This window comes from Coptis chinensis, chromosome 7, assembly GCF_015680905.1.
Source record: "Coptis chinensis isolate HL-2020 chromosome 7, ASM1568090v1, whole genome shotgun sequence".
Lineage (NCBI taxonomy): Eukaryota > Viridiplantae > Streptophyta > Magnoliopsida > Ranunculales > Ranunculaceae > Coptis > Coptis chinensis.
Window position 1 is genome coordinate 80,051,181 of NC_141462.1, and position 19,419 is coordinate 80,070,599.

At 36.6% G+C, this 19,419-nt stretch overlaps 2 protein-coding genes and 1 long non-coding RNA gene across 4 annotated transcripts; 1 reads left to right on the forward strand and 2 right to left on the reverse strand.

Moving 5' to 3' along the window:
* Nucleotides 1-814: 814 nt before the first annotated feature.
* Nucleotides 815-6,642, forward strand: ABI5 (Basic-leucine zipper (bZIP) transcription factor family protein). The gene is made up of 5 exons (XM_086575032.1): nt 815-1,031; nt 3,786-5,000; nt 5,234-5,305; nt 5,395-5,424; nt 6,393-6,642. Exons 2-5 carry the CDS (start codon nt 3,885-3,887, stop codon nt 6,483-6,485), a joined length of 1,311 nt encoding a protein of 436 aa, XP_086431158.1. The 5' UTR covers nt 815-1,031; nt 3,786-3,884; the 3' UTR covers nt 6,486-6,642.
* Nucleotides 6,643-8,288: 1,646 nt separating this feature from the next.
* LOC147489201 (uncharacterized) lies at nt 8,289-8,705 on the reverse strand. Its single transcript, XR_015203102.1, has 2 exons — nt 8,574-8,705; nt 8,289-8,475 (listed from the first exon to the last, which is right to left on the reverse strand). It is a non-coding gene; the product is annotated as an uncharacterized LOC147489201 (long non-coding RNA).
* A 153-nt stretch (nt 8,706-8,858) lies between these two features.
* Nucleotides 8,859-16,288, reverse strand: LOC147489202 (ACT domain-containing protein ACR12-like). 2 transcript variants are annotated; one of them, XM_086575035.1, is made up of 10 exons: nt 16,064-16,288; nt 15,830-15,884; nt 15,372-15,491; nt 14,541-14,635; nt 13,890-13,974; nt 13,744-13,803; nt 12,683-12,732; nt 10,123-10,228; nt 9,870-9,938; nt 8,859-9,168 (listed from the first exon to the last, which is right to left on the reverse strand). In XM_086575035.1, the coding sequence occupies exons 1-10, from the start codon at nt 16,240-16,242 to the stop codon at nt 9,106-9,108; spliced, it is 882 nt and encodes a 293-aa protein (XP_086431161.1). In that variant the 5' UTR covers nt 16,243-16,288; the 3' UTR covers nt 8,859-9,105. The 2 variants fall into 2 exon arrangements, with proteins under 2 accessions (XP_086431161.1, XP_086431160.1); XM_086575034.1 differs by having other exon boundaries at nt 15,372-15,494; nt 16,064-16,287.
* Between the last annotated feature and the right edge of the window lie 3,131 nt (nt 16,289-19,419).

Genomic DNA, 19,419 nt, shown 5'->3' on the forward strand with positions numbered 1-19,419 from the left:
ACATTGTTTAATTATTACAAAATAATTTGGAAGGGCAAAACCATGGAGTTCCAACAAACTATTATACTTGTGTAGTAATATACAACATTGGCTAGACCACGTTGACACCCCTAAATGACACCACAACTAAAAAGTGCACTTCTACAACGATTTAATGGTTGTTTTTTGTGTGGAGATGACCCCTATCATGTAGGTGTCTACAAAAAAATCAGCACATTTTGATACCTCTAGCCTTCTCAAATGTGATTTACAAAACAAATACAATTAGACTGTTAAAAAAAATTGTAACCTTCAACACAATTTTTGCAAAAGCTACACATACTGAAATGAGCTAATTTTTTGTGGAGAACACATCCGTGGTGGACTAAGAGAACATATATATCTACCAAAACTCATCCATTAAGTTAAGTCATTGTGAAATTAAAGTGCACTTTCTTTTAGTATAGGTGTTAATTCGGAGTGAACCTGACCTGATCGATCATTTTTGGACTCTGCTCTAAGATATCGGTTATTTGGCAGGCCCTACGACTTAGAGGATTAGAGCCCACAATGGGCAATTGCGTCAGAAGCGAAAATGATAAGCATAAAAAGCACGTGAGTTAAATGCATGAGCTTTGGAAGAAGAAAGACACGCGTCGTGGCAAGGAAAGAAGAGAGAGACACACGGTGGCGACGCATGGCAAAAACGTGTCAAACTGTGAGACAAAGTTAGCTACTGTTCGGACTTGAAACGAAATTATGAAATCTGGTTAATTTGACTAGAAAGTCCCTCAGTTGGGTGGGACCATTACCGCCTGAAATAACGAAGCCAACGAACAAAAAATATGGTATGTAGCCTGTAATGAAACTTTGTATAAAACTGTTTGGGCCAAGTAACTAAAATATAGCTGCTCTTCACTCAGTTTCCTGTTTGGAACAACTCTAGAAGATTCTAATGATGGTTATGGTTTCTTCAATATATGGAAGAGAGAGGTTTAGCTGAAAAGTTTCTAAGCCTGTCTTCATATCTAGCCAACTAGCTAGGTGCCTAGGTACGGTCGATCTTTGTGGTTAATTTTGTGACATTTGCTTCTTTTTATTTTTCTGTGGTAACTAAATATACCCCATTTTCATATATCTGGTAGCAGTTCGAAGTTTAAACATATATATATATGGATCTGACTTCTGAGAGTGGTGGTGCGTGGTCTCTATTTGATGATAATCTTTTTTTTTTGGCTGGATAATAAGTTGTAGAATATTAATAAATAAGAGAAAATGAGTAATCGATCTGCTTGCACAACTTGATGAAAATCTTGCATGCTTCTACTATCTAGCTTTAAAGTTCATCTGAAAGTTTCACATAAATTTTTTATTTTTTCCCTAGGAAAAAAAATCGAGGTTATGCATGGGTGCATTTTCTTGTTTCTTTGCGGCAAGAAACAAGCTAAACTTGTTGTTAGGTAGACCTCAACCATGGAAAAGTTACTTCTTTATCATCAATATATACCATCGTAGTATAGAGGTATATATATAGTAGAGTGTAGTTCTGAATATTTATCGGAAAAAAAAATGTAGTTCTTGAATCTTGAAATAAGATAGGCTCTTATTATCTAGCTAGCTTAGATATTTAATTTGGATCAAGCTAAATTATATTCCTTAATAACTTTTTGAAACAAAATCACTCAATAAGCATTTATACAAAGCAAGATTGAGAAAGTTATAGCCAAAATAAAACCTTTGTAGGCCGGAGGCCAGGATAGATATATATATATATATATCATATGTAAACAACTCTATTAGTCTTCCTAAATACAAGATGTACAAGGCAATAAATCAACCTGCAACTTGCTTATCGGTATTGACCCAAAATTGAAAATCACTTGTCACTTTTCAAATCGTTATAGTTATATGCGCGCCAAAGGGATTAGGCAGTTTACGTTATGTTAGTTGGAAAGTTTTTTTAATCGAGACTACGTGGCTCATTAAATCTGCATCTGTCATATCATGGGGTCTCCATCGTAATAGCTTTGTTCTTCCCATTTATTTGTTATCTACAAATGGCAAATATTTGGTTGATCGACAAACCAAATAGGTAGTATCCTCGCTTATTAGAAGGTTGTACCGTCAATGCCCATCATAATCGGCAATCATCAAGATCTAACCTGAGCCCAACTACATACAGACATACAGTTTCACTAACTTTAATTGGTATGGTTTGGCCAATCATCATTTTTTCGGGTTCTTTTTTATCTTCAATTTCCTCACAACATAGGTTTCAAATTTTGTTTACTTGCTAGCAGGGGTGGATCTGTGGAACTTTATTTTTTCAGGGGCCAGGGCAAGTTTACTAATTGTCAAGATTTCAGGAGAGTAGGAAAAAGGGGGTGGGGGTGGGGGTGGGGGTGTATCTTCATATAGGTGGGTGTGGTGGGGGGTATGTGCACGCCATATGTGTGCTCATTATATGGCGCTAGTTGTATATGTCATGTATGTGTAGGCAAACCGCATGTATGCATGATTGTTTGTGCGCTTAACGTATGATTGCACCAACCATAGAAATCCACTCTTGCCTACCTTGATATCGTAACACTCATCATATCTAGGTGACTAGGTGTGTGTGTGGCTTGTGCAAGCCATCTATGCGTGCACGTGTGCTTATTATAAGGCATTGTATATGTCATGTATGTATAGGCATACATGTCTGCACGCTTAAAACGTATGATTGAACAAGGTGGGGAAGGTGGAATTCCCATCGTAGGAGCGTACTTGGCATCAGCTGACAGGCATAATTGGTGATTTGTGCTTTAGGAGGACTTTGAAATTGTAGGGATAGGTACATGCTAAGGATAATTGGTAACAGATAAATTGGGTACACTCACAAACAAAAAAGAGTAAAGGAGAATATGCTCTAATATCTGTTTAGACTCGTCTGTGAATCTGTTGTTTATGCCTGAACGTGCATGTGATGCGTCAACATAACTAGTTTACCACAATAGGAAGTAAGAGCAGAACAGGAAACCAAAAAGAAGCAGAAAGAGGGAAAGTCCCATATTCTAAGTCTGGTGCTAAACAAGCATATCAACAATGTAAATTATCGTTTGACATGTATGTCATGAATTAGATATCCCACAAGGACAAACTTGATTTCTTACCCTTCCTTCAAAGATTCTTCTGATGTGTCATGTGTCTAACTGACGTGGACGCATAAGAGGATCTAACCAGAAAAAGATCATTCAGATTGGAGTTTTAATTTCTTGGGTGGTACTCTATTGAATTTGACCCGAAGTACGTTCTCTAGTTATATAGCTTTGCATGTCCAGCACTTGTACTTTTGAAAGGAGAGTAAAACAGGGATGGAGAGCTGTGACGTATACCTTGGGAGCCAAAATAGTAAGAAGTTTATTTCAAGCATTTGTTGTTTAAACAACTCTCGGAAATATCAGATTCAATGTTTAACTTACTGCATAAATAAAATTGTTTGAGAAGATAGTAGCAAAAAAGGAATCTATTCCTTTCACAGTTCTTACTTCATTTTCCTTGTTCACTTGTAATTATAGACGACATGAAGAATAAAGTAGGGAGAGCAGTGATGCACAGAGCCAAGATTTTAAGGTGTTTCATGCATTTTTCGTTTAAATTTGTCGAGAATCCGTTTTAATGCTTAAGTTACTGCATTAAATTGTTGAGAAGATTTTAGCACAAAAGGAATCTATTCCCTTCTCCCAGTTTGTTCGTTTTCCTCGTTCACTCCGGAGGAAACATCACTTTTTTACTAACTCTTTCTGTTTTCTGTTGTTTTGCTGCAGAGGCTGAAGTCACCGAATTAGAAAGCAATTGACACGCATTTTTCTTCTATTTACCAAATTCAAAGAAACAAAGTCTTTATATTCTTTTTCTCTCCTACCATGGGTCCTGATACCAAAACGTCAAGCCAAAAGGAAACTGAACAAGGGTCATCAGCACCAACTTCAGGACCATCTTTCACATCAACACAACATGAAGAACCCCCAAAGACCAACCCAATGCCTTATCTGGGCCGACAATCTTCGATATATTCATTGACACTCGATGAATTCCAAAACACAATTTGTGGTGACAATGGCAAGACGTTTGGTTCTATGAACATGGATGAGTTTCTTACTAACATTTGGACTGCTGAAGAACATCAAGCTGCAATGGAAGATGACGAAGGCATAACATCTAATCCAAATGGCTCAGCAGAGAATAAATCCTTAACTAGTCAACCTGGCTTGCATCGACAAGGTTCCCTCACTCTCCCTGCTCCTCTTTGTCGCAAAACAGTCGAGGAAGTTTGGTCAGAAATCCATAGAGAACAGCAACAGCAGCAGCAGCAGCAGCAGCAGCACCACCACCACCAACAACAACACAGCCAAGGAAATGCTAGTCGACAACCAACCTTCGGAGAGATGACTTTGGAAGATTTCTTGGTTAAAGCAGGGGTAGTTCGCGAAACAATGGGACCCTTACCTTCCCTAAACAATGCACAACCACCAGCTGCGCCACAACCACCGCCTTCACAATATGGTATTTACCAAAGCAACAACACGGTCGTTGATCCAAGTTACGGCATTGGCCCTGTCATGAGCCGTGGTTTCTCCGACCATCGCAGCTCTGCAAATGGCGTGTCAGGTGGCGTTTCGTCGTATCAAAATTATCCACAGGCTGGTGGGATTGTGGGTGAGACATCAAGTTATGTTGGAAATGGAAAGAGAAATGGTGGCTTTCCACCTGGAGTGTGTTTTAGTGGGAGAATGGGAAATAGTGGTGGCTATGCGCCAACTGCGTCAATGGGGATGGGATCACCGGTCAGTCCTGTGTCGTCAGATGGAATGTGTACAAACACGGTGGAAAACTCAACAAGTCAGTATGGGATGGATATGGGAGGAATGAGAGGGAGGAAAAGGATTATAGACGGTCCAGTGGAGAAAGTAGTGGAGAGGAGGCAGAGGAGGATGATCAAGAACAGGGAATCCGCTGCAAGGTCCAGAGCCAGGAAACAGGTAATTTATTCATCTAATACTTTCTTAGCAACGCTTAAAACATATAAGGTAAATTGTTGTAGCAGTATAACTTCTTAAGAGATGTGTTTTGTTTGCGGCATTATTTGGCGCATTATTGGTATATTTGTTGACACATTTATCACAGTTGGCGGGGAAGAAATAAGAAAAAAGAATTTTGTAATTCAATTGTAGGGTTATTGTTAACTGTTGTTGATTTACTCTTGTCCTTACAGGCTTATACCGTAGAGCTCGAGGCGGAATTAAATCAGCTGAAAGAGGAGAATGCCCGCCTAAAGCAGGCAGTGGTAAGTTCCACAAACTATCTATATAAGAAAAGAGTTCCGTTTCTTGTTATAGTTTCTTATTAATGGGGATTTACTTTGTTATCAAACAGGCTGAAATTGTGAAGAAAAGAAGACAGGAGGTACGACTTACATATCTTTGTGCCTTGGGGACTACGGCGTATATATACTTAAGAGTCTTGCATTGCCCGAGTATTTGTCCATATACAATAATTTCTTTACAAAGTTTACTCTCCAGGAGGGGAAAACTAGAAGCATTACGGAGGATCTATATATACCTCACAAGAAATAAGTTCCTTCCCAGCTTAAAGGAGGCAACAGTGTGCCATGAACTAGGCTAAGGTGACATAGGGTTCCCTCATATGATGAGTTTGCTTGTATCGACTATCGAGTAAGAGCTAGGAGTGGCCTCCTGTCTAGACCTAGTTAGTGGAGCTTGTGATCTAGTAACCTCGTTGACCAATTAGGCTATTCATTTCTATGAATGAGCACTGCAGATTTGTTAACGTGCCTAACATTTAGAAACCACTTAGATTATTCCTATAAACTATAAATACGAATACGACTGATATTTGTTTTCTTACTTTTTGTTCAAAACAGATTGGTCAGGGAGACTGTACCAAAAAGTAGCATACTTTGTGTAATAGTGTTTGTTTTAAGTCGGTGTTTGTATGCTTTTTTACACATCAGAGCACAAATTTGTAAAATATTTCTGCATTTGCATTATAATTGCAATGAGGTGCTCAAATTGAACCATTCTACCAGTTAGATTGAAGGTACAAATTACCCTTTTTTTTGTGGTCGGTCAAAAATCTGACACCGTTATTCCCGAAAACCATTATATCATGAAAATATGTTGGAGACTTTATATCGGTGTCGCCCAGACACATAAGAATCTTGTGTCTGAAAATTGTATATATTGGCCACATGCAGCCAATGTGTTGGATATTTCAGTTCTTGCTACTGATAGAACCAACAGTCTTGGTGAAGGTGATAACTTCTTTATTTGCAGCTTTACCTAATAACCCAAGCAGATGTTTGGACTAAGTGCAGGATTTACTTTCTTTGTAACGCTTGTTTTCTGTTGCAGTTGCAGGAAGAATTTAAGGCAAGGCCACCATCGAAAGCTCAGAGGGCTGTGGAAAAGCTCAGGACAATAAGGAGGACAATGAGTTCTCCTTAACAGTGCCAGCAATAAATGTTCTGCTGGTTGTGTGGGGTATATAATCTGTTTTGCCGTGTTCTATGCTTAATATGTATCTGAATGTATTAGTTGAATGTAACTGAAGTTCTACAGAAAATGGAAGAGTAATAAAGAGAGATGTTATGTTTGGTATTAGTGATTATTCTTTTTCTGACTTATCTGTAAATTAAGAGTTTTTGTGAGATGATATGCTTCCTGTGGAAAGAACAATAATACTGCGAACATTTAGGCAGTGGTGGTGCTTGTAAATCACATGCTTCAGGTAAGCCTTGGACAGGATTCAACGTAGGATGATAAGACCTCCCTGGGAGGTATCCAGGCCAGCCAGGTCTAGTAGTTTATGCAGGCAGGCAGGCTTGCTTCTCCTTTTTATGTTTTCCCTCTGCAGGCGATTGTGCACTCCTTAGATCATAAAATTTGGTAGGAAGTTTTCGTTCTTGTAAGAATTTGGGCCTTTGGGTCTATTGGACCAATTGGTTTCTTGGGTTGTTACTGTTAGAAAAATAGATTTGCTTTGTACAAATGCATTGAGATATGAATAAGTAATTTGTCTCTCAAGTTATCCAATATTGAGATGAAATGGGTTTATCTTGAAACAGTACGTAAAGTGATAATTTTTTTTTCGAAAGGATGCACTGGTTCGAAACAGTGCGAACTTTTGAAATGTGTACTGGTTCAAAATAGTGCGGAAAAAGTATGACTTTTCGAAATAGGCACTAGTTCGAAATAATATTTTATGCCGAAATAGTGTCTTTTTGAAATATGTGATTTTTCAAAGGGTTGCTTATTTTTTTTCCAAGAGTCACTGTGTTGTTTCGAAAAGACATCACTCACCTATAAATAGTTGATGAATTTGGATAGAAAGACACACCAGATCACACAGAGTTCTGATATTTCTTTTCTCCCCCTGTTCTTAGTCAAATACTATATTGTGTTGCTAATTGTATAGAATTGAAATGCTAGCTTTCTATAGAAGGAAATCCGTTCTATCTTGGGAAACAATTTTCCATCAACCTTCAAACACTGTGAAGAGAAAAATCTGTCTTAAAGACATAGTTTATCTATACTAGGTTCGGATTTAACTAAGAAGTACAAAATACGTATAATACAAAAGGTTTGTATAGTTTGGCAATTGGTAAAGAGTAAATATAATTAAGTTGTATATTCCTAACAGTTACAACCTCTGATTTATAAGAAAATGAGCATCTTGACAGAAAAGTAAAACTTTGTATAATTACTTGAAATGCGATAATTGTAATTCAGTAATTGAAATGAAAAGGACGGCAGATGATATATTCCATCCACTACTACCTCGACTGTAGAAACTGGAAACACATTTTTTGCTTATCAGTTTTCAGTTTATTAATTGTTGCATCACAATCAGGGAAAAAAAAATCAATAGGAACGGCTGAGGATAATATTCACAATTCTTTTATCCATGATAGTACTAAACGAATCGATTCTACGGTCTGCCTATAAGCCGCACTTAGTGCAAAGCCTGGACAGCATGTGCCGTTCAAATGATTATTTTAAGAGTGTGGCGGACAGTTTTGTGTAAGTGTATAGATCGTATAAATTTTCTCGTGAACAAGCATCCAGCTAAGGCAACTCTTAATACTTCTTGGCTTCTCGCATGCTACCTAATGTTGCGTACACTACCATGACAACGATTAGAACAGCTCTGTGTATCCTTATGCTTCTCAGATTAATGTTACCCTAACATCTCTTGGTCAAAAAGAAAGAACATACGTGTTTCTTTATCCAGTTTTAACGTTTTTCAAGTTTCACCAATATGTGAAAATAAAGAACGAGGCACAAAATAAACTTAGGTCTATGCCCACTACCAGTTCGCAGAGCATTTGATACTTTTGACACTAAGAAAGCATACCTGCCGCAGCATATTAAAAATTTCAATCACGCCCAAGCTTGCAGTCCGGAGCATCCACAAACAAAGAAGTTTGAAAATTAACTGGGATGTAGAAATTAATAATCAAAGGCATAAAGTGGCAACTGATATTATTGGTTACGCATATAGCAAGCTAAGACAATGATCAAGTGATTATTTACCAGTAAAAACAGTTCTACAGCTGCTTAGCACGCTGGTACTCCAAACGCTGCTTTCATGATGAAGATACAGGTTTGCACATTAGAAATGTTCTAAAGAGGTTGAATAACGATGTCTTTTAGCTATTAGCAACACAATACGAAATCGGCTTTATGAAATGTGCTAACACTTTTTAGCGAAGTGTGTGTGATTGACCCTAAGTCCTGATCGTATCCAAGATATGTATATGGCACTAAAGAAAATGTGGCTGGATGAAAAAATCTACCAACTATAAAACTACCGACCCGACCCGTAAACCGTGTTAAGGCCAATATATTACATAATGCAACAGTAGAAACATCTTGAAACACTTGGTGGTCAGTAGGTGTTTTCACAGTCCTCCAATGAGTCCCAAGAAAGAATTCAACCACCAACCAAACTTCACTATAATGACATTTCTTTTATGTTTTTTTGGTACAGTGAACTAAATCCCAAGAACATGCCCGCTAATACACATCAATAACAATGGTTCACAATGACTGTTTCTTTGAAGGGTCAGTAGCTTTCCTCATCTGTCTCAGGCCTTCGAAGGTAATAGCGCAAACAATTTATCAATACCTGCATGTTCATATCAATCAAACAAAGAGGAGACGACTCCTTTCTAATGAAGAGTAAAAAATGATCATCTCGTCAACCAACTTAATAAAGACTGATTAGTCAGAATGTACAAAGATCGACACACCTATTAGAACTCCACAGATTTATATAGAGTGTTGAACCTACAGATTACTAATTTGAGACTCGGCTTAAACAAAAGCTGAGCCTCTGACCAATTAAATGATCCTATTTTATGTTTTAAGAAGACCTGAATGAATCAACACGAGACTGGCATAGCTGTCCAAGCTTGGGGAAATGGGAAAGAGGCAGGGGAAGACAGCAAAGGCAAGGGGCACGAGTTGAGCAATTCTAAATAATAGGACGCAACAACGTGGCTACATATATTTTAGTCCCATCAAGAATAAGATTGTATGTTCCACTACATGTTTATTTACGTTTAAGACCTTATTAGCAATCTTAAATAGAACCGAGTTTCCGCGCTGAATTCAGAGAACAGGTTTACAACATTGTGAATAGTGGATTCTAAACTACAACATGATTTTCCCCATAACTTGCAAAACAAGTTAGAAAGTCAGAAGCAATTTCGACAATTTAGACTTCAACAAGACATGCACCCCAAGATACGTAATCTACAATGAACGTTATAGATGAATAGCTATTGTAAGCATAACATTCATTTATAAGAGGATGACAACCATTACCTGTGATAATGAATTGTTCAGTGCTGCTCCCCGGTAACTAACATGAAATGTGTCTTTGGCTACCAAACCCTGTAAGGCAACAGAAGAAAGTGGAATTATAATCTTTTTCATTTTTCATTTTTCATTTTTTACTTTTATTTTATTTATTTATTTGAAGTTACAATTTACAGCTTATTTCCCTAATCATTGAATCCCAGTTTCCCCGCTGAAGGTACAAGTAAAAAAACAATAATGGAAGCTTTTGCAAACATACTTCTGTGTCAATCTCTGCTGATTCCACATTTACATTGATATCAGCCATGATCTTAATAATTTCCAGTAACAATCCAGGTCGATCCGCTGTCTCGATGTAAAGCAAGCTGAGAAGTACTTAAATAAGAAAGTGGAAGCACTCAAAGGTAATAATAACAACAAAATAAAAAACAAACTACACCAAAGAGAAGGATGAGGGAAAGATCATCTCTCATGCACATCACTTTATTCTTTCTCTACTTATTTTTGTTTCCTCGTAAGGCATGCATGAACGGGCAAGTATATGCTAACTGTAATACTTTTGCCTTATCATACGCAAACAATTGAGCTTCCAGGAAATCTTATCAATGTGTGTTCATTACGTTAAATAACATGTCCATATGGCCTCGTCCTTGCCTCTCAAACAAATCCATAGTCTTCACCTCATTAAACTCAAGATTGTCCTTCCAATAAATCAGACTCATAGTAATATGAACATTTCATGTAGGAGTTTCCAGCTTTTACTAATCGTATGGTGATGTATGGACTTTCTAACTTGGCCTAAGTTGTCAAAGTATTCTCATCGTTTCATTGCTCACTCAAGCAGGACCCTGCATGTCACTTCTTGTATGATTGTATCAATCTTTCACAACTATCAAGTCAATGACAGCTCTAACTTGACCTGAAATTTGTTACAGACATTGTCGATCTCCATCTTTTCTAAAGGGTCAGAATACGACATGTGACAGAACTTTTAATGTGGTTTATTCTGACAACATGTAATATCTTGAATTTCACTAACACTTTGGATCAATCTATGAAAGTAGAATCCAACCCCTTCCCCTATGTTTTTCCTTTCTTGAACCTCACTGTTGTAATTCCACATGTGAACAAGAAACAACTTTCATAATAAATCACCAACCAAATGTTCCTAAGACATCCTTTTACACATGCCCCAAATCGTACCACGGTCATGCTTTTACCACCCTCATATAGGTGAACAGAACCAGAAGAAAACTAGTGACAACCCTGTTTCTTTTTCTAATGCCAATGATGGTTAAGGATCCCAACAAGAGTTTCATGAGTTCGGGCATCAATTGACAGCTCAACAGCAACTGGAACTAAGAGTAATGATGGTGCATGCGACCGCAGCTGGGGAGTGTTTCTTGGGAGATGATAAGAATAAATATCAAATATTCTAGTATTCCAGATTGAGTGGCAAGGATGGAGAACACCACTTAACAGACAAGAGTATGAGACTCCTCATTTTTAACACCAGAGTAGGGTTGGGTTGCCTGACAAAGATCCTTTCTTCTTCAAAAAATAATCACTATTAACTTGACAGTTGGCACTTAAACAGATTTTGATTACCCAATTGCGAGAGTCTCTCTTTATTCAGGTTACTCTTCGCAGTTTCCATAATTTCATCAACTTGTCAAAAGTAGCTTTTAAAGACAAGAATTAAAGATTTTGAGTTTATCTCTTGTAGTCTTATTGCGTTGTTAAGATAAAGAACTGCTGAAACACAAAACCAAAAATCTAAACTCTCATCTATGATATACAATAAACTCTTTAAGTTTTACTAATGTGCCAGATCTAAATTTGCTTCAGAACTTCCATCAACAAGATAACAAGTAAAACTCGTGCTAAACTCATCTGAACGCCAACTATGACAGGAGCTTATTGACGCTAATTAGGGCCTTGAAAACGGTTCCTTCCTATCTAAATAGCCCAACGTGTTTCAGCCAGTCAGCTGGCCCCAAATTCATTTAGCGTGCCTTTTAATTTCTTAGTGTAAATATAACCATATGGTCATTAGCGTTGAAAATGAGCATACTGTGCCCATGCGTTTTGTGTATATTATTTCTCACAACCCTCTATCCAGGACATTTTGGCATTCCTCTTAACATCTTGAATCCAGATGATTATTTCAAGGCACCTCTCATTGGTCTTGTTTGTATCTTCTTTGTACTTGACAAAACTAACGTTTATGTCATATTAGTACTCCAATTACAGAACTTAAACGAAGACAAAGTTGGACAATCGAGGGTACCATATCTTCTCCACATCAGAATAACTTCATCAAATTAGTTCACATGAATTTCCTTCGCTCATGAACTACTTCCTTAAAAGTTTAGAGAGAGAGAGAGAGAGAGAGAGAGAGAGAGTTAAGCCTCTCTTTGAGATCGGTTCGCCCTTGGCAATGGTACTTAACCAAGTGAGAAATCTCACCAAAAAGTCATTCCCCATGTGATCCCACCAACAGGATTACTGATGCGGAGTAAGAAATTGAAGTAAAAGTTGACATTAACTAAAACTGCACAAGCGTTATAACTTCCCCATTGTGATGTTTCAAAACTATAATTTTATTTTATTTCCAAAAGTTAATATCTTTAAGGAGGTAGTCTTTATTAATTTTCATAAACTCAGCTGGATACTAACATTAACATACTACAATAATTCAATTATTAAGTTAAACTTGCAAAAAGATAGGCATTAAAGAAATAACACATTATCATACTTTTCAAATTAAGGTAACAAGTATTAGTTTATTGAGTTCAAAAAGTTAATCAAGTTCAAACCTCCTCTTGGGTCCATCAGCCTTAACATGTATGTGTGTTGCAATATCCACCTGCAATGAAAAACTGACAAGTCAAGAGTTTCTCTTGGTTCGCATATGTAGAACATCTGTCTTTGCACATGACCTCTAATCTATCATGTATATATATTACATAGGGAACCATTCATTCGAATCAAAATGCAATATGTAATGAAAAAGGAACACTCAGGAACTCAAACATGTAGCATTTCAATCATAAATCTGACTTGCAAGACATTTTAAAACGACTATTCGTAGCATATGAAACAAAGATATCATTGTTACATCTCTATGATTACAGAAAAAGGTCATACAGTAGACCTGCACGTGCTATCAAGTATTCAACGGTCAAATGTAAATTCTTTATATACATAAGGCTTGAAAGTACTGCGAACAATTTGCTTTTTTGAAAGAAAGTCTTAATGACTGGTTACCCCCTGAATCAACCAGCTTACTTGAGTCCTACATTAATGTTAAACTGTAATCTTTGTGGAATATACCTTAAATGGTCGAAAATGAATGCACAGATCAGAACCCAAATCCTCTTTCCTTGAACACGGTTACAAGGGTCATCCTCGAATATACAATCTTTCAATTTCAAATGGTGTACATAATATTTACTTTGATACTGTATAATCAGAGCGACTTGTGTATATATTAACTTCCATAATAGGACAATACAAGCGAAACTTTGCTTTAAAAAAAATGGGTGTACTGTCCGAATCAATAAAAGATGACCAATTAGTACCAATTAGTATGTCAAAACACATGTTCTTAACATAGTTCATTATGTGTATCAACAGGGTCTATTCATATTTCATTTGAAAAATTGCTCCATCGAGAAGAAGCTCAAAGTGCTTCACCAGGGATTATCCAGGAAACAAAGACAACAATCTGATAGGTGATCCAGTAAGAACCACACAGCTACACTTCAAGGATGTGTAATACATCATGTAAGGGAGGATTAAGGAGTAGAACAAGGCACATAGAAACAATAAAGACAAAAACTTAAGAGAGCAAGAGAGAATGAGAGACAGTAGCAACCTTCTTCTCTGGAGCTTTAATTCCAAAAGCCTCACCCATAGCAAGACGTTCACTACATTCCTAGCAAGAACCATAACAAAAGATGAAGGTTAGGGAAAGTAAATACATTGGTGCTAGAAATGAAGAATGTTGAACTCGGAACATACTGGATGATACTTCAGAAGGTTGTTGATGATGGTAAGCCTGATTCTTTCCAGCATATCAGGATCCTCAACTTTGCGCCCAGTGTCCCTAGCATGTCAACTGAATCAGTATTCAGATGCTAGTAACTTGGATTGAAACTGAACACATAAAACTTCAGGAACAGTTTCATCACAAGAAGCGACAGAAGTAACTTAGTTAAGTGTTAATCTTTAACAGGTTCCCTCTTGACAAGATTCACAAGAATCGAATAAATTCAACTTAAAGAGGAACTATCAGTTTGGCCCTATGGGCACAATGCTAGGTATACTTCATTATATAAACATAAAGAAGGCTAATAAAGTACTTTTTACGGCCCTTCGTCGTCACTGTCTGTATCTAATCTCATTAAGACTTTGGTTGGCACCAAAAATCCTATTTTAACATTCAACTCTAAGTTGACCTGCATAGATAATCAATTAATCACGCACTAATGCAGATACATGTATCATGTGGTAAAGCTATATCAAACACATGTACATATATCATTGCGTCTGGGGATGAACAGTACTTACAAATGATGAATATGTTGGAATATGCAGAAAGAAAAGAGATTACTACAAAAAGCATTTCATGCCATATTTTGAAAATACGAGAAAAATATAAGGAGTACTCACAATAGTGTAATAAAAAACTTTGTTTGTAATACTGATGCCTCAGTTGTGACAGTACCCTTCGCCACATCCAGGCCTAAGTCTTTGAGGGCCTTCATCTGCCGTATTTAAGACCAGAGATCAAAAGTTGTCTAAACATAGAACAATCATCTGTATAAAACACATTTATAGAAGCTAAAATTCAAAGCTTTCAGAAAGACAATAGAAACTGCTGTAATTAACACCAGACACCAATAGATATATTGAATATGCAATACCCTACAAACACATCTTAACTATTAGTCTGTTATTTAAAAAGTAGATCAGTTGGTTTGCACAAGTTGGGCAAATATCACTTATTAAGGGAGAAGTTTTATAAGATGGAAGCAAAAGCAAAATATGTTTCCCACTCTCAAGAACATTCATGGGAGAATTTACATAGGAAAGGTACAAATGAAGAAAAAAAAACACGTGACTTTTCAATTTTTTTCATGTAAGATGATTGGAGCGAGTAAAATTGTGAAAAGCAAAAGGCAAATTCCCAAAAAAAAACCTCCGGTTCAAAGTGAGATGTCCTGATGTCATTATCATAAGCAATCAATCACATCCTTAATTCTTTCAGCCAATATTTGCAGATGACAACGAACAGATGCACCCATTAGGAAGCAACTTAAATGCATCAAGGTCCTCAGCCAATTACAAGAGGCAGTGACAAAAAGGTGCAAACACAACAACACATGTGATACAAGAGCAGCTTCATTTGCACGCTCTAACACTTCCCATCACAAACAAAACTGACGGTCCAAATAACTGAAAATTAAAAATAGAACTGAAGGAATCGTATGGCTGTGTTACCGTGTCAATAAGTGCCCCAAGACGATCTCCAAAGCTAAGTTGTACAATAGTTGCATCAGAATCTGAATCTTGATCTATCAAGACTATTGGCATGGGAATCGAATCAGCTTCCTGACCGGCCTTCTGTCAATATAACAACTCGTCAAAGTCATAATAAATGTCAACTGGACTTCACTCACAAGTACTTCACACTATCTAACTGCTTTCACTGCCATTGGTGCATATTTGAGCCAACTGGCCTTCCCTACTTGGTTTTATTCTCTAATGGATAAATTGATAGTTACTTGACCAGAGTCTAGTAATCGGATTCTGAGGAATCCATTCGATCAAATAATCTTGAGGTTGAAGACTTACACGTCAGCAAACACGAGTGTAAAATACCCCCAATTTTCTTAATAACTACATTTCAGTTATTTAATTTGACAAATTACTAAATATTTAAACATGAATCAACTTACAGATGAGAACGATCCCATTGTTTTGGGAGAGTCAACTGAAGCTCTCAATACATATCTGAAAAATCACAGTTCAAAACAAGTCAGTAAAAATACAATTACAACAACTAAAAACAAAAACAATAAATCATCATAGTGAGACTCCTCTTTTAGTCAAATTTAAGTCGTGATTATAACTAAGTAACTCAATCAATAAGTAAACCAGTTGAAAAAACAAACGATCGTTATTGTTATTACTTGTTTTCACGGGAAACGGATGGTGTTGTAATGTGGTCAACGAACAATCCATGACGAATGAGAGAAATCTGAGAAACAGATTCGAAAGGTGAAAAGATCTTGAAGTTATTTGATCGAGGGAGAATTGAAGACGATGATGAAGAAGAAGAAGAAGAAATGAAAGCGTTGGCAACAGCCATTAATTTTGTTTGTCTGAGAGAGGAAAAGAGAGCGGATGTTCAAGTGTTGATGACGGCCTTTTATTTATACCCGAAAAAAGCAATCAAGTGGGACTTAGTGGTGGGTCCCAACGGTCTAGTTGCTTTCGTGCAGGCGAACCGGATCGGGTGGAGAAATCTTAATTAAGGGCATCTCCAGCTGTCCAGCATATGTCCCGCCAAGTCAATTCAGAATGATATTTTTTTTTCTCCCCGCTACACGACACACATATACATATCTATATAAACTAGCCAAATGCACGCTGGTGAGAAATGAAATCTATTGGATAGCATATAATCTGGTTTGACATTAGTACATATTTACAGTTATGATTATGAATGATTAAACCATTTCTCTCTTACAATTGGGCGTGGTTAATAAGAGCGTACATAGCTCAATCGAACCCCTTGAAGACCCAAATAGAAGTTTCTAGTTTGTTGGCCCCCTCTTCTAACCACAATTTATTTGAGCAACTACACGTACATTTGTGTCAAGGTATCACAAACAACTACGCTCTTCCCTAAAGTGACAAAGTAATAATTACAACAAATATCGGTCTCATCAAAATAATTGAAAGATGAGACTTACAATTAGCTTCAACAAAAGTCATACAACAACAGGAAACTTAATTAAAAGACCACAAACATATTCCAAAAAAGGGTAATTCATAAAGTGATATAGATAACTAATGACTCCAGAATTCAAATGTTTTGCTCACCCCTGATTATCGTTGGTGGTTTAACTGGTTTGATTAACTAAAATTTCATCATAAAGCTCATGACATTACATGCAAACCTTGGAAGACAATGTTCAATTTCAAGGAAGAAGAAGAGCAATGAGGATTCGGAACAAGCCGAAAAAGGTAGTGGTTGGTATTCTTACATTTATATGTAAGTAGGTCAAATAGGTTCAAATGTAAGATGATTAAAACTCGTCGATATGTCCATGAATCTCTTTACCTGCCAAAAACAAATCTCTTCCACTATGTTCATTATAAGTTTGAATTGAAACCCCTACTTAATGTTGGCAAATATAGTCATGAGAAAAAGAGATAATATAATAACAAAAGCTTCTACAAAATAAGCAATACTAAAAGAGTGGGTACTTGGTTGAGATCTTTGGCTACAACAGTGCAACTACATAACTATATAGGACATGCAAGACAAACGATCTTGAGATTTGGAAGCTTGTCAAATATGTATTCAACTATTCATGTAGGTAAGTCTATAGTGCAATTTTTAATAGTTCATACTAATTAGATACCTAAACAATAATAAGTATTTAATGGATATATATAACTATATAAGACTACACATAACGAAAGAATGAGTTAATGGTAATTTTATATAAATGTACACAAAAGATACATCATGTACTCAAACACTAAAGTTAAACTCAATTGGCAAAAAGGGGAAACTCCCCTCCACCATATATTTCAAGAGTGCACAGTGCGGAGTGTTGTTAGTCACAGCTAGATTTCACAAATCTTAGCATAAGTGCCAATAAGAATGAGTTGTACGTAACTTCAATTATTTCAAAAAGAAAAAGAAAAAGAAAAAGAAAAAAAAAATGTACATGATTGCATTCTTTTATCTACAACATGTGCAAATACATTGTACACCAGCTTATGTTTAAAGATGCAATCCCGAGTTCCACTATTGACTGCTCCTTAAAGGTTGCTCTTCTCCAATCCGGAAGGCCTATTTTCCTGTTAACCTATTTAGCCTCCCATTAAGAAATGGATCCCCATAAAAAGAAAAAAGAAAAAGAAAAATCAAAATCATAAAATAAAAAATGATATGCACTCCCAAAGAGGTGATGAAAACTCAACATTGAGATGGATGATACCTTTTTCCAAAAATCCTTAATCCAACCCATCAAGCAGCAAAGGCAAGTTTCTTTTGAATTTATATGGTGTTTAGGTGGCAAATATATGGAAGCAAGCTTTTACCAATCAATTACCCATGTCGAAGCTACGACAACGTAGACGTGGTTCCTCAGGGAGCGCCACACGTGGCCAGACCATTGATAAGAGCCCAAAATTGTAGTTTTAACCCCTTAACAATCGTAATTTTAGACCAATTATGTGAATAATAAGTAAGAGTTAATACTGATTACGTGTTTTTATGCATTTCAGGCTTCAAAGTCCATTATGTGCAGAAATGTGCCACTTTAGCGAGATAAAGGAGCAAAGGTCGGTCGCTAAGGAGTTCTGTGATTAAAGACCAATTTTCAAGAAGACAAAGCCTCTGTAAAGCCCGGTCAAAAGATAAAAAGTCAAAGTCCGTATGGGCGTAAAAGCTTGATCACAAAAGTCACAGAACTTCCAAAGACCATATCTTTGGACTCAGACCTCGGAATTGGGCATACCATAAGTCAAAACGATCGGCTCGGGAAGATCTTTCCAATGGTCCAAGATTTGGCCCAATCAGAGGAGCAGAAGTGGACTAAAAGTTTGTTGAAGCAGAATCCAACTGAAGAGCCCTTTTTGGACTGAAGAAATTGGGTTTTGGGCCCGATTTTTCCGGCCCAAAACATGGCTCCAAGCCCATGCACGATTTTGGATCTGATTTCCTCCTTATCAACAAAGAAGACTTAACTCTTAAGATATCTAGGAGCTTAGGATAGAAAGTAGCCATTAGAATAGCTTCTAGATCTAGTTTTAATGGTTTTTAATTAAGTTTAGTTTCATTTCATTCCTTGTTTTAGATTAAACCTTTAAAATATTGTTATTCATTTGATTAGATTAATAAAATAGTTTATTATTATTCAATTCATTTTTTTTTGTCATTACATTTATAGATTTAGTTTGAATTCTTGTTGATATCATTTCTTAATTATTAATTAGATTTCAATTATTGTTTGTTAAATTAGTAAAGTTGGAATCTTGATATTATGTTTAGTTTAGATTCATATGGAAATGATTATGAATGATTCTCGGCTAAACCTCCATTAGAGGGGTTGAGAACCCTTGATGAAAGCTTGATTCGATTATCGTAGAGTCGCCGTAATTTCTATTCCACTCTAGAAACGATTAATTCACCATAAGAAATGGGTTTAATCGCTCACATGCTAGTTATGAATTGGTAGAAGTGCCATGTATAATTAGGGATTAGGAAGAACCAATTGTTCTCAGCGTGAGCAGTTCAATTCGGATT